Source organism: Phasianus colchicus, chromosome 4, assembly GCF_987193195.1.
Source record: "Phasianus colchicus chromosome 4, bPhaCol1.hap1.1, whole genome shotgun sequence".
Lineage (NCBI taxonomy): Eukaryota > Metazoa > Chordata > Aves > Galliformes > Phasianidae > Phasianus > Phasianus colchicus.
The window spans coordinates 61,808,614-61,823,885 of record NC_143439.1 but is presented as its reverse complement, the minus strand read 5'-3'; the positions used below and the strand labels follow the sequence as shown (position 1 = coordinate 61,823,885).

Genomic DNA, 15,272 nt, shown 5'->3' with positions numbered 1-15,272 from the left:
TAGCTATTCAGGGAGAAGGAGGAAAAACAGCTCAAAAATTTTTACTCTTGATAGCACTATATCTATTACTGAATGATACAGAAGTTTGAAAGAAAAGCTGTGATTAACATAGTGATGTATGTCCCAGACTGAGTCAAGGAAGACACAGGCCTGCTTAGTGTTCCTTAGAGCAATGGGTGTTACTCAAGTAAACAGAATATATGGAATTGGTAAAAAGGGTGTATAGAAAATTCATGTTACCATGAATACATTAAAGACGTTCAGTTATTTCAAAAGCAATAGGATTTTATAATTTTTGGTTTTATTTATTCCCTGTAATCTCTCTTTAATCTTGGCTACCCCAAAAAAATTAATTTTAGTGCCTATCTCCCATGATAGAAAATACATACAGAGATCAAGATAAATGAAATATGCTTTTTCCACTCCGTATCCTTTCAGAACTAAGTATTTACTTTCTGAATTGCAGTAGGATATAACTGCTCCATTGTTAAGTTTTTGTAGGCGGCATGAACAAATGCAATAACAATGAATGCCTTCTTTCAGTTCATAAAAAGAGGCCATATCAATAGAGTTTATTTACCAGAGGTGGGACAGGGACTCAGAATAGTTAAATTCCTACAAACTGCAAGAGTAAAAGTTTACATGACTTGTAGCAGATTTCTTGGTTTAGTCAGTGTTTTTGGCTAACACAAGAATAAAGTAGTTCCCACTTCCACTGTTAGTCATATTAAGGCACAACTCAACATCACAAAATCATAAGGGTTAGAAGGGACCTCTGGAGATATCGAGCCCAACTCCCTGCTAACATAGGTCCCCTATCAATAGGTAGGTTGAGCAGGAAAGCATCCAGACAGGTCTTGAGTATCTCCAGAAAAGAAAATAATATAATAAACAAGGACCAGAAATCAACACGCTACTCCTGCAAACCACACTCCTCTAGGCAAGGGCAATCATTGCTGAAGGGACTTTAGTGCAAGACAAGTGTGGTGGTTGGTGGGGCTGCACCCAGCACCCCTCAGCAGAACCACCCTCCCAAAGGTAGCAGCGAAAGCCCTGCTCCAGGCTGAAAACAGTTCAATCTGAATTGCTGAATCTCTCTGGATCTCTCTAGATTCCCTGGGACAGATTCTCATGGCCAACACATGACTCCTGCAAAGTACAGGAGACAGCTGTGTGATTCAATGTGGTGTCACTATCCAACATGCTACAGAAAATCCCTCAAAAGCAGCTAAAAAACCCCTGATTTCTGTTCATTAGACGACTACCAGCAGCTCTGTTCTGTACATACATAGCTACTATGATGTGTTACAAAAACGCAGTCCAAAGTGGCACAGTGGACCCAGAGACTGAAAGAAAGAACAAATTAAATGAAGTTTAGAAAATGCAAGGCTTGGCTGAAGGCTGGTTCTATCAGTCTTTGATAGATGAGTAAGGAGGCCTTGAGATATGATGCTTTCATCCTTTTCTCTTTTTTCCTTTGGGGCTATGTTTGGAAAAATACAAACATAAATGCAAATAAAAGCAACATTAAAAAAAAAAAAAAAGGAATAATCTTCTGCAGATTTTCAATCTCTTTGTATCAAAAGAAAACAAAAACATCAACATTTTTTAATTACTCAGTTTGAAAACACTCATTCTATCTCCATAATAAAATTACTGTAAAATGTGTCTGTGCTGCACAAGAATAATATCAGAGAAGTCCAGCAGTATTCCCTCAGGTGAGAGCCTGGGGCTCCAGCGGGGACACTTCTGATGCTTTCAGACAAATGCTTGACCATCCTGTAGTACCCTCTGACTTGTGTACAGTTTTCCCTTCCCTATATACAGTGACTGCTCCATCTCTGGGCAGGTACATGCCACATCACAGATACCATTTAGAAGGTGATTTTTTGAAGTCTCTTGTCTCAGTGTTTTTGCTGATATCATGCTCCTTTGCAAAATTTCTCCCATAATTTGCTCATATTTATCTTTCCCCTTCTGCCCAGATTGGACAAAACACATTTCTGTTGCACTCTGATGACTCTCACTAAAATACCATGGGATGAAATTTCAGAGCTGCTCTATTTTCTGTAGTAACCAACATTTCTGCTATAATAAAGAAATAGCAAATCACTTTAAAAAAATATATCTTTTACAGAAAATGTTAAAATCTCTCACATTCATCGCTGTTCTAATTGATGTCTGGCTTCCAGGCCCTCTTAGTGAAATTTTCAGCTCTGTTGTGAGCAGATACCAAAGAAACTTCTCTTGGAGGCATCATCAAAATGCTAAAGATATACAGAATATTTCGTTCCACTCATCGGGTACAGCCTCAACTAGGAACAACATAAAAACATTCTTTTCCAAATGAAACACTCAATCTGTTCCCAGCTAGCCGCTGACTCTTTCCAAAATGAAACTGTTAACTTCTAATTTATTTACTCAGCCAAGGCTCTAGTTAACCTCCTTAGAAGGAAAAAAGAAAAGACAAATAAACATAAACGATACTGGCAAGGACAAAGAATTCAGTATGCAGGGTTATTTCAAACAATCTAGACTACATAAGACAGAAACAGCAGTGAGTTATGGCTGACGCTTTTTGAATATGTCAGAAATGCACTCAGTAAGATCACATGTACAGTAAACTAATCATCTTTTCAGACTAATGGATTTGAAGGCTAAAATTGGGGATTAGATCTCTTAGAGTTTGCTCTTTGTTTTTTTTCCAACTATTACTGTACAACATATGACATGCAGGAGGAGCAAATCCCTCAGAAGGGCATTCAGATACGATTTTAAAATTTCAATATCTAGAATTTCTGCCACTTTTCTTGGCACTTTTTCAAATACTTATCACCAACACTAATAAGAAGTTGAGTGGAGTTTCTAATTTGAACAAGGCTGGCTTCGGTTACCATCTATGGGTCTGTCTTTCTCTTCTATAGCACTTTTAAGTCTATTAAGTACTTTCTCAAAAGAAGGAGGCTTCTTCACAATAATCAAGTCGCCTCTTGACCTTTCTTTCAAAGAAAGATAAATTACACTTTTTTTTCTAAGGCCATTTTTTATTCAGATCATTGATCTCAGTGATATTTTCTGTAGATTGACTCCACAAATACAACAGAGGCCATAGTGAACTGTAATGAATGAGTGGAGAGGGACTTCTTAAACTGGTTTTAAAGCGAAGGAAAGCTCCATCAGAGAGTGATCTAGATCCCTCACTCCTTACCTCTAGCCCTTCAACAAAATCTACTGATGTTCTTCACAATGACAGAAACTAATCTATTACAAACATGGATGCCTACAGCAAACAGAAAATAGTCTTATTTAGTTGTGGAGAAATGCCTGGCTCCTTTGCACAATATGTCTGCCCTTCCATGTCCAAACTAATAACTGTTTTACAACATGAGCTAACATAGTTAACGCTTGCACTGCTGTGGCTGTTAGTTCTTCAGGAATTTGGACAGAACATTTTGATGGAGAGAATTTTAACTGATTTAATGTATTGACAATTAGTATGTAATTTTACTTATTTACTTGGGTATAAGAAATAAAAAAACTCAGACACTGATGTAAACACCCTCCCTTTCCAGTCTGAGATCAAACACCTCTTTTCACACATTCTTTGTTTCCATTTTATGTTCATTCAGCCCCTCCTGACTACTTCGGAGAGGCAATAGGCTGTACATGAGTGGAAGTTGGGGTCATCTGCCAGAGGACTTCCTTCTTCTTCTCTCCTTGTTTATTCCAGTCTTAGAATCATAGAATCACAAGGTTGGAAACGACCTATAAAATCATCTAGTCCAACTGTCTTCTCATTACCACTGCTACCACAAGCACTAAACCAGATCTCGCAGCTCCTCATCCAGGCGCCTCTTGAACACTGCCAGGGACGGCGACTCCACCACCTCCCCGGGCAGCCATTCCAGTGCCTGACCACTCTCTGAGAGAAGTTTTTCCTCATGTCTAACCTAAACCTCCTCTGGTACAACTTGCGGTCTTCTATTGCTCCTTGCTCCTTTTGCCCTGTTGCAGGTCATCCACCCACAAGCTGCAGGCACTTGAGGTCCCTGCCCCCAACAGAAGTTGCTGGTGGTCTGTAAGCCATCAGACTGCCCACATTTGGAACATTTTAACATTTACATCTGGAAATCCTCCTGTTGTTTTCCTAATTACAAATTCCCCCAAGAAAGCATAAAAGGGTACACTGAAGGCCTTGAAACATTGAAATAATTATGTGGGAGGGCTGATATATTTACCTGTCCTTGACTATCCATTGCCTATCAAAATAAATAAATAAATCAATAAATTGCTATCTGCGTAATGCTACTGGGAACATAGCCAAATCTCAGATTCATGTCCAAATAATATCTGAGCTTTTATTTGAGAGTCTTGTTAATATGCTGTATACTTAAAAGCAGAAGTCTTCAGACCATCGCTTAGTTAGAAAAATATATAACTATTTGTTTCGCAAGAATAACAACAAAGCAAGGAAATAAACTGTACTGCGTTGACATTCAGTGCTTGGTCAGTGAATTAAACTAGTGCATTTCAAGATATGCACAGATGGTACATCCTAGTTCTCTAATACATAAAGCAATGGAATCACACAAAACCACCTGAAATATAACATCAGGAGGTCTGTAGAACAAATCCCCACTAGAGTCAGGGTGAAGTGGGAGGCCAGACCACGTTACTTGGGTTTTATCCACTGAGTCTAGAAAAGCTGCCAAGTCATTTTTCTTCAGGATTGCAGACGCCTTCTAAGTATACAGAAAAACACGAAACATATTGTGTGCAGCACAAAATTTCAATTGCATCATTCAGACTGCATAGAAATATCTGTCTGTGCTTTAGTGCTAATTTACTGTGCAAACATAAAAATATTCTAGATTAAGGGAAACTCTCAAAAAAAAACTCTGCCATTCTTTTAAGTAATTAAAGTCCATACTGGGATTCCTTCATGAAATAGAGCATCATCAGCTGCTGAAACCCTCTTATATTACTATTCATACTTATACCAGAAAATACCACATGGAATTAAATTGCAATTGATTCCTGAAAAAACACTTGCATTGTATTGCCATTGGGTGTGTAGCACTGCTTCAAAGAAGCAAAGCTCAGAAACTACTGTGGTAACTGATGACATATAGGCTAGCCTATGTTCTTGCCCTCTATGGTTAGAGCTACTACTTCCCCATAATAAACATAAAAACAGTAGGGTAAGAATATACCACAAATAGGAATCAAAAATCCACTACAATGAGAACTTATGGTCTTAAATCATTGAGGTTTAAAACAGAAAAGAGTAAAGCTAGTTTAGGTGGAAAGAGAAGAATAAAAATACAGAAGTAGAAAGAAAAAAGTGTGCACTTACTTTTGGCAAGGCATATTTTGGCAGCTTCATCTGCACAAAGCCATTTCGACGGTAAGATACATAATATTTGGTCCGATTTGCTGATGTTGTCTATACAAAGGAAAAACAGAATTGCATGGTAGTTTAGAGTTCATATTAAATATAAAAAGTCTCTACTGTAAGAAATTTTTATTATTATTTTTTTAAGCAAGGAACTGAAATATATAGCTATTACTTCTACTGTATTGTATTTTATAAGCACAATGTGCTTATAAAAGAATATATCAGAAGTTGTGGGAAAATAGCATACTCAAACTTCTCTCCCCCTCTTTAGAAAGAAGAAAGTGATTTCCTTCCTTCTTTTTGTCAGTCCATCTGCACTGAGTGATACCTGAGATGCAACCATCTCACTGGCCTTGTCCTTTTAAATTTATTTACACTGTCGTCCATCAGCCTACCGTGTTTCTGCCCTTTTATGGAAACCCCCTGCCAGCAGAAAGAAGGCAAGAAGGTGGCACAGTGGCTGCGAACATTAGATGTCTCAAGGGCAAGTGATTCGCCAGCAACACTACTCAAATAAGAGCATAAAAGACTGAATAAGCCATGCTAACATTATATAAAGCGCTCATTATGTTTGGCTAATATTTGCCTTGCAGGATGAGACATTTCCCAGCGCAAGATGCTAACATGCAGTATAGAAGACAATGATGCAATTCCCACATCTTCAGTCAGCCAGTTTGAAAATCAATTACATGTCCTGAAGCCACAATTCTACGCTTAAACCAGAGGTAAAACATATTTCAACTGCTTTCTTGCATAAAACCGGAGACAGATTAGGTTTCCTATCTGGGATTTTATGAAGACTTTCACCCAAGAAAGCCAACAGAATTGCACACTGAAAGACATACCAGCATATGACTTTCTCCACTTTGTAATAGGCAATATAGAGGTAATTTTAAGACTTTTGCAGCAGTCCTAAAAAAAAACCAGTGCAAATATTGTTCTGGTGCACCACTGAAAATACTCAGTAGCTCCATAGGCAGAAATGTAATGCCAAAATGCTGTATGACAAAACCATTGCCACCATCAGGGGGAAAAATATTCTTATGGCAGTTTTTCACTTCCTCTACAAATATGGATACTGCCTTGCTCAAGCAAACAAATGAAATTTTACTGAGACAGAAAAATAGAGGAGATAACAGTTCTCTTAATTCATTTTTTTCACTTCAACTTCCCATGTAAGTCATATCAGAGCAAAAGAAGGAAGTAAATGGAGCAAGCTGATGGTTAAATGAAAGGTAGCAATTCAGTGTCATTTATGAAAAAGCCTTAAAAATTAATCTAATTCAGGGAAGATAAATGCCAAATGAAGGTTCACTGTGGCTTCCATAATACTAAAAGGAGATTAAAAAAAAAAAAAAATCAAGGTTTTGCAGTTAACTGCTTGGTAAAGCTCCTAATTAAATCAAATGGTGTTTGCCACACTGAACACAGTACTTGGCAGTAGGTTATCACATTCTTGAAGTACATGTTTATAAAATGAACCTGATTTGGAGAACAGCCTATCCCAAAGCAAGTAAGCTTGACTTTTTTTTTTTTTTTTTTTTTAAATAGTGCTGATGCATGACAGGAGGCCCAATTACTATAATATTTAAAAATATCTAAGACTGTAATCATTTTACTGTTTTTTAAACCAGTCTTTTTTTTGGTAGAAAGGATGTGATGCCCTTTAGGAATATGATTTGTTAAGTGATGGATTAAAGCAAAAAGTTCACCATTTATTTAATTAGTGTTAAATATCAGTCTTATCCATCTTACAGTACCCTCCTTTTTCATTATGCATTTATCTTATGTGACTAATTTTAAATGACAAGGGATGATGGAAGGCAGCGGAGGACTAGAGTGGAAGGAGCTAGTTGTGCCAAGCCTTGCTGACATTAAAGGCTGGTCTGTCTCAAAATTTTAATCATCCTGCCAAAATCACCTCTAAAACTGCCTGGCTGTCAGTGCAAACTGAAGAAAGCAATGAGTGTCAGAAAGCTCTTGATCTTCATAGATATAGACGCACTAAAGAAATTGGATTGAGTATTTGGTTAAAGCCTGTGAATGGGAACAGGATTGGCCCTGCAGACTGCCTTGCTCTGGTTCACAGCTGCCAGCTGGAGTGGATGAACAATGCTTGGGGCAAAACTACAATCTTAGACTCTCCTCTTTCTACACAGACGACTGACCATCTTTTTTCTGACAGATATTGCTATGATATCAAGAGCAGTCCCTGGTCTGATTCTTACTTACATTGCAATGTTTTAGCTTAGTGAAAAATGAACTTTCATGTGGCTTCAGAAATATGCTGTTTCTCAGATGCACAGCTGCTGTGTGGTTTCAGTGGCAAGGCTAAAAGCGATGTACTGCACCATACCTCAAAGGTGGCTGCACTTCAGATGCGATTAAAAGATCGCAGAGATATCTTCTGTTCCTCGGTAATATAGACATGGTTAACTGTGAGCCAGCTAAGCAACAAGCAAGATTTATTGTGTATAGCATACTGTGATGTACTGCAATAAGTCTAAAAAGAAAGGACTAGAGATGTTTTCCCGTTGTGTTTACATCTACTGGTATTAACAGACCTCAAAGCTACAGAGACCATATTACCAATGGCATAGTTTTGCAAAAGCAACTGTCCAGTATTTCATGCACACATCTCCAAGTTGCACTCCCATTTTCTTTTTGCCCAGGCTCACTACATGACAGAATAACAGCAGCTCCGGATGCAATTATACAAGATATCCGGCAACACACATATGCTTGAGGAGGAAGCAGTCTGTTTTTTGCTGAGTACAGCAATCTGTAACTATATGTGGTAAGATGCAATTCTCACCATCTACAAACTATGAAATGGATTTTAGAGTGAGCTTGGTGGGAGTTGCAGATAATAATACCTTTGAGAAAAATTGGTGCCATGAATGCTAGATTTGAGCTGAAAAATGCCCACTTGAATTCAAAAATTCTTTTCCAACTCCATTTCACTCCTTTATGGTGCTAAATGTTTTAAGCTGTGTGGGTCTTTGAAGTCGCTGTGCTGACCTAAAGGTATACAGATCTTTCTCCTCATTATCAATTGACAAATCCTTTTGGAAGAAACAGCCACGAGGGGAAAGCTGCAGAAAAGTCAGTCTAAAGTACACCAAGGTAGTGGTGTGGGTATTGATTGCCATTGCACTGCCTTCCTGCAAGAGTCAAGAAACAGACGAGCCTTGCAACAAGCAAATCATATTCAAGTAAGAGATATATCATAGCCAGTCACAGGAGAGGTACACACAGCCTCCCTAAGAAAACATTAAAAATCAGGTAGGACATAACCTTTCTTTGAGAAGTTTTCAGCTCTGACAGATTCAAACCCCAGCCAGTCCCAAGCATGGTACTTTCGGCTCCACTCAAGCTACACTTGGTTGGGGCAATAAAGTCAACAGAGCTCCAAACTAGGTTTGTGCAGGCGAGTTTGTTTAGAATCACAGAATAACTGAAGTCAGAAAAGAGCACTAAGATCATCTAGTCCAACCACCAATTCATCACCATCATGTCCACTAATAATGTCTCTCAGTGCCACATCTCCATGTTTCCTGAACATCTCCAGGGACTCTATCACCTCCCTGGACAGCCTTTTACAATACCTCACCATTCCTTCTGAGAAGAAATTTTACCTATTATCTAACCTGATGCTAGGAATTATATTAGTTTGAGAATTAAATAACCCCAGCATAATTCCATCACAAAATGTTTTCAAGCTACGGCAGTGCCTTCCTTTTGGATCCTAAGCACAGCCATATATCTTCTTTCCCAACAACACTTCTTCACAGGATAATCGACATGGAAAAGCTGACCTGCTGCTCTGCTAGTGGCTTTCCTTTGAAGCTGTTCTCAGGGAACCTTTACGGACATAATGGAAGGGACCCACAAGACAGTGTAAGCATGAGCCCTGGAGAGATGTAATCTGCCTAACAAACAACAGTATTTTAAAAAAGTAATTTTAAACTAGATAATCCTCCTGAAAAAAATGCTATCTAATTAAAGTTAGGTCAATGAAGAATTAAAATTGGCTAGGTATTAGTCAATAGCTGCACAAATTAAAGATATTTTTCTTTTTTCTTTTTTGACTGATAAAGAACAGCTTTGTACCATATAATAAATCATAACTCATCATTCATACTCTGGAACAGGATTCTCCATGCTCTTTTCCATTACAGTGCTATTGTCTAAAATTGTATTTCTGAATTTTAAAATGGGCTGTCTCCCCAGAATGTGGCATTACCTGAAGGAATATGTAGTCATCCTGCACAGTCAGGGAATCCCGATCAGTGCCACCAGCAAACTGGACTGTCATTGTCTTATCAGAACAATTCTGAATCTGGCAAGTGATGTAGCGATAACCTGAGGGAAGAGACAGAAATACATGACATGGCTTTCAAGAAAAAAGCAGCAAGAAGTATAAAATGCTATTCATGTAGGGATAGCGCTGCCTCTGCCAGTCGATTTAGATGCAGGATTATTATATTAAGCCCTCATACAAGAGATTTTCAATCTCTAATGTACTGAGAATACATTAACTGCTTACAGTTCAGATCATTTGTGGGAGGAAGGCTGTCATTATCCAAATTTTGCTGGTCCAGAGAGATTAGGGATTAGATGAATGAGACATTCATGGTTGGGGATAATAGAAGGAGCCTCTTTTCTCAGTTAACCTATGCACAGAGCAAAATTACTCCTTTAAAGAAGCAGCATCCTTACACAGTGTAACTGAAATCAATAGATCAGCCTCAGTATAAAACTGTGATAAGTGAGAAGAGAATCAGACACAGTTTAATAGACAGGGTATGGAATTTTAAAGGCTATTTTCAAAGCTGCATAGAAAAGCCAACACACAGTATTGGAACTGCGCTGCTGGGGCAAAACTTCTATGGTGTGAATTAATACCTTGCTGAAAAAGCCTGCAGTGATTTATATCAGTGGAGGCTATGGCCTCTCTCTTCCTGTCCAGCTAGGCACAGGCTGCATCTTTTATGCAATCTGCTCTCTTGGACATCTCAATCCTCTCCTGAACAGCAAGTGGAGACTCAGTATCTTATTTTACAACAGCTGCAGCCCAGTGACCTTCTCCTAGATGCAAGCACTTGTACAGCTCACCCATGCCACAAGCTTTTGAGTACAAACTATGACTTTCCCAAACTCAGTGAGAGAATGGTCACATACATGATCCTGTGCTCAGGCCACTGATTTCTCCATGCTCCAGTGTGAAAAAGTTAATAACGCATCTGCATGCACATGCACGTCCTTCACTGTTTTTGCAATGTAGTAGGAAATGCATTCCATGTATTATGGCATTTCATTGGAAAAGGCCAAACCAGTGTGCTCAACACAAATATCTGTTTTAAAATCTGGATCTGTTTAAAAGGCAGCTAGAGTCAATTCAAGTTCTCTTACTTATTTCCAAGTCTTCTTCATAAGCATATTTGAGCAACTACAGTAATGGGCAACCAAAAAGTCTATTCGTAGTTCTCAGGACAAACACAGTTGCACAAGATGCTGTTTCTGCTAAAATCAATGGCAATGCTTGTATTGATCTTAAGTGCACAAGGTCGATTAATTGAGAACTCAGACAGGAAATAAATATTTCATGAGTTTTATCTTGCTTTGCTGTTTCTATTAATTTAAAATAAGTAAATATATGCATAAATTCCATGAAGCTCCTAAACAAACTTCTTACACTCTATCCACACAAAGCAATTGATGGGGCTGTGGAGGCTCGGCAAGTCTGAGAAACCTCACTCACAAAAGGTTTAGGAAGTTTGTCATCAAGATTTTAATATGTTAACTCTGTCTTTTTACAAGGCTGAAATGAAGACAAGGTACTGGATCGGGGAAAGTTAAATTATGCATCTTTTACAACTAATTTATAAGACTACACAGGAACTCAGATGACCTGATTCAAGAAATTAAATAATCTTTGAAGAGTTTATTGGCAATGAGAACCCAAACAAACTTTTGGAATCATGGTGACTCTTTAGTACAGCACATCCTGACTGCTATTCTGTTTTTTTTCATTTATTTTGCTTTTGAAGTCTCAAAGTATACTGGATGCTGTAACATAAGGAAATTCTGGGAGACAGTGGTTAGTTCAGTAGGACTGCCATATGTAACTATCCACTTTAACAGACACTTATCCAGCACTAACGCTACATTGCCAGTTTTATTTGCAAATCAGGAAAAAATGTTCAATGTTTAACTGCCAAAACAAATTTCACTATTAATGGACATTTTCAACGGAGCATAGCATCTTGACGTCAATTCGTCTCGGAGTGGGAAAAAAAGTAAATTCCAAATTAAACTATATTTTTATATAACAAGACAGCTTTAGCTTTGCTGACTACAGATAAACAGAGAAAGAATCTGATTTCTACTTCTTCTAAAAAAAAAAAAAGAAAAAAAGAAAAAGCCCCGAAAACAAAAAGAGAAGACATACACTAGGGAATCAATTGATAATGTTTTTATTTGCATACCTCCACTGGGGTCCTGAATTTCCATATGAACTAAATCAGGGTCTCCATCAACTCCAGCAACAGCCCTAAGAACATAATGTAATCAAGTTATGCAGAGCCAGTTACAGAATAGTAATTATGTGAATGGAAGAGAGGATTTCATACTAACTAGCTTTAACATTCTAACTGAGAAATTAAAATAAGCTCCAGTAAGAACGCTATATTACAAACATTAGATGGAAACCATTTTGTCTGTATTTGATACTATGTTCTTCTTCTTAAATTTCTTTCAAATTTCTCTTACTAAAACACACATACAAGTAGGATCCCAGTATGAATTGGAGAAAATAACAGAAACAGTATGAAATTGGAAACAAAACTTTATAATCATAAACTTATCTCTAAATATACAGAGATGCGCAGGTTTATTGGAAAGCTTTAGAGTATCTTGTTACAATTACCTTTGACATTTGAGAAAACAGGGCAGATATTGGGCTAGAAATATGTGAATTTCATTCTAATTAGAAATATCACACATTTGACACACACCTTCTATAACTAACTGACACATCTTTGCTAAGCATATTCAAGAGAAGAGCAAATTCTGCTTTAATAAGGAAAATGAAGAATATTTTTGAGAAGGATATCCCAATTAGGAAATTCAGTCAGAACTGATCAAGGCACAGTTTAACACTGAAAAGGTGTACCGATTATACAGGCTGATTTTCTCTCAATATCTCCCATGTTAAGTACGCTTAGAAAAAGCATGAATTTTCTGCCCTCAGAGCTCCCATCCCAACCTAAGAACAGCAGCCACAGCTGTGGATTAGTCTGGACATTACACTGTCATCAGTCAGGCAGTTTCTACAGAGAAAGCTTTGAGCTGACAGTCATGCAAAACAAAGCAGAATCTGGTGCAATGTAAGAGCCCATCGAGCCAGTAGATGTGATCTGCAAACATGTAAAGGGATTGCATTGAGCAACAAAGTGTAGCTCGATGCAGATACTAAAAAAGCCTATTATATTATTTAGAGAAAAATGATTGTTTTGATACAATTATTAATAATCAAATGCATTAAGGCCATGTTTTGCATTGAAATTACATCACTGTTTAATGATTTTAATAGCACTGATTTATGAGAAGTGGAGAAAACTCAGACACAGTAATTGGTGGTTCCTTGGGAATGCAGGCCAGGGGGAAGAGACTGGATGATTTCCACTGCTGCATAACAACCAGAAATAATCACATTGTCATTTTTCCCTAATAAGATAAATGATCAGTCTGAAGAAGGAAAGGGAGGAAGAGGAACGAGCTTCTGCCAAGCCATAAGATGTGAAGGAAACTTCAAGTGGGAATTATTTAGTAGATGTATGGGAAAGTCCTGCACTCACAAAGAAATAATCTCTGAAACAAAACGTATTATAGCATTTTGGAGACAACATTAAATCAGAAAAGATGTTATATTCTTTTTGATCTAATAAGAGTATGTCTGAACAGAAGGATCTGTGGGCTACTTTTCTCAGTGTTCACTGTCTATTTCTTCTAGATGATGTCAGATCAAACCTGCTATCTCTTCTGCAGTCAAATCTTTGAAGGAAGAAAATGATACTTGCTGAATACCTTTTGCTCATGCAGCTGAACTACAAACTAAAATAAACTTTAGGGCTGAAATTTGTCAAGGCTCAGCCTGACGTATAGATTGGCATCAATAATGCAGAAGTAATTTGAGGATGAAACTCGTGAAACTACCTCTTCTATCTCTAATTCACCACACATAAACACGGTTTGAGATATTTGTCAATATCTTCATCTTTTCACACTTTTTTCAATAGCTCAAAAGTGACAATGATCTGATCTCTACCATGTTCCTCCTAACAATGGCAGTTGGCACAAGTGATGTCTAATCTCATTTCCAATGCGGCCTTCTAGTGCATGAGTTTGCAACTGATCCGTGTTAATGAATACTGCACATACAGAGAACATGGCAGCTTCCAACCCAGATTTACTTATCTCCTTTGGATTTTTATTTCAGTGGATGAGGAAAAAAAAATCACAAGGCAAGTGTTTCTTAGCTCAAACAGGAAAAAGTAACATCTCCTCCACTCTGAAGTTCTGACACTTCCCTTATAATCCCTGTTGAAACTATCCTTCATTAAACCAGAGAACCATTACTTCCAGAGGGTAAATTTCTCTCTTCTGAAACCAGCTGGATCACCTCCTGTGGTGTCCACTGTCTGTACAGAAGGATTAGGGTGACAACACCATGCTGCCATTTGACAAGTATTTTTGCTCAGTGTTCTACCAGCCTAACCCACTCCCCTTCTGAATCCTCAGTTTTGCTTCTCCTTCACTGCCTCTGATGTCCCCGAGCTAACCATGTCCCAGTGCTGGGAACTGTTTAATTTATAGGTAGCCCTGCAAAGGTGGAAGCCACAGCACTGTGTATATGTATATGCACACACACACACATATATATATATCATTAAGCTATATCTATAGATATCTAGTTTTAGATATGTCTAGTGGGTGAGATGCACTCTTTAAAGTGGAGAGTTTATCCAGGATAAAGGAACCAATTTGTTTTTCAAAGTCAACTTTTGTGTTTTATATTACTACACTACACAGATGAGATGCAACTCCTCAAGCTGTTTACTCACTGAAGATAATAAACACTCAAAGTATACTTTTAAATATCTGCTATAAAACAGTTTGCAACTCTGAAATCCTTTCACCCAATTTTACAGATACTTTGCAATAGTCCTTTCTTCCTTTATTGAGAAAAAAGGACACCATTATGATCCCGATAATATATCAGTTCCTCCTTGTTGACATCCCACCAAATTCTCTTTTCAAATAGGAATTTAAGTTTTCAGTACAAGAAGCACTTTCTTGGGAACTATTTTTCTCCATGTCAGCAGGGTTTTTGGTTTGGTTAGAACTCACTCCCTTTTCTTCTCACAGAAGTTTGCAATTAAGGTTTTAAAATCTCAGCAATCTAAGACCATTTTGTTTGTTTGCTTTACATGGATAAAAGAGGGCTTGCCACTGAATTTGGAATCTTCAGCTTTAAGCTGTTTCCATGTTTTACACTAAAAACTTTAGAAGTTCAGTGAAAAGCAGCAGATTAATTTTAGACCAGACAAATGTTCCTCTAGAAATGAAATCTCTCAACAAGTATACCGCGCTGGATAAAGCAAGCTCAACATGCCAGCACTTCCAATTGCATAATTCTGTGGTTGCAACACTTCAGAAGGAAAATAGCCTGACTCGATTGCAGGGTGGTGCAAATATAGGCAGCCTCAATATGCTTTTTCCTTTTCCTGTGAATACAAGTTCTCATCACCTCCCCTGTGCTAGCACCAGTGCCTGTCTGACACCACGTTGGGAAAACTAATTCAGCAGA

The 15,272-nt window shown here is 37.9% G+C and overlaps 1 protein-coding gene across 9 annotated transcripts in view; it reads right to left on the bottom strand.

Moving 5' to 3' along the window:
* SORCS2 (sortilin related VPS10 domain containing receptor 2) overlaps positions 1 to 15,272 on the bottom strand; it is a 564,376-nt gene that overhangs the window by 71,424 nt on the left and 477,680 nt on the right. For all 9 annotated transcript variants that reach the window (XM_090139694.1, XM_090139696.1, XM_090139695.1 and 6 more), the window contains 3 exons: positions 11,890 to 11,954; positions 9,645 to 9,763; positions 5,357 to 5,446 (listed from right to left, as the gene is read on the bottom strand). In XM_090139694.1, coding sequence (XP_089995820.1) covers positions 5,357 to 5,446; positions 9,645 to 9,763; positions 11,890 to 11,954 — 274 coding nt within the window. The remainder of the gene's footprint in view (positions 1 to 5,356; positions 5,447 to 9,644; positions 9,764 to 11,889; positions 11,955 to 15,272) is intronic.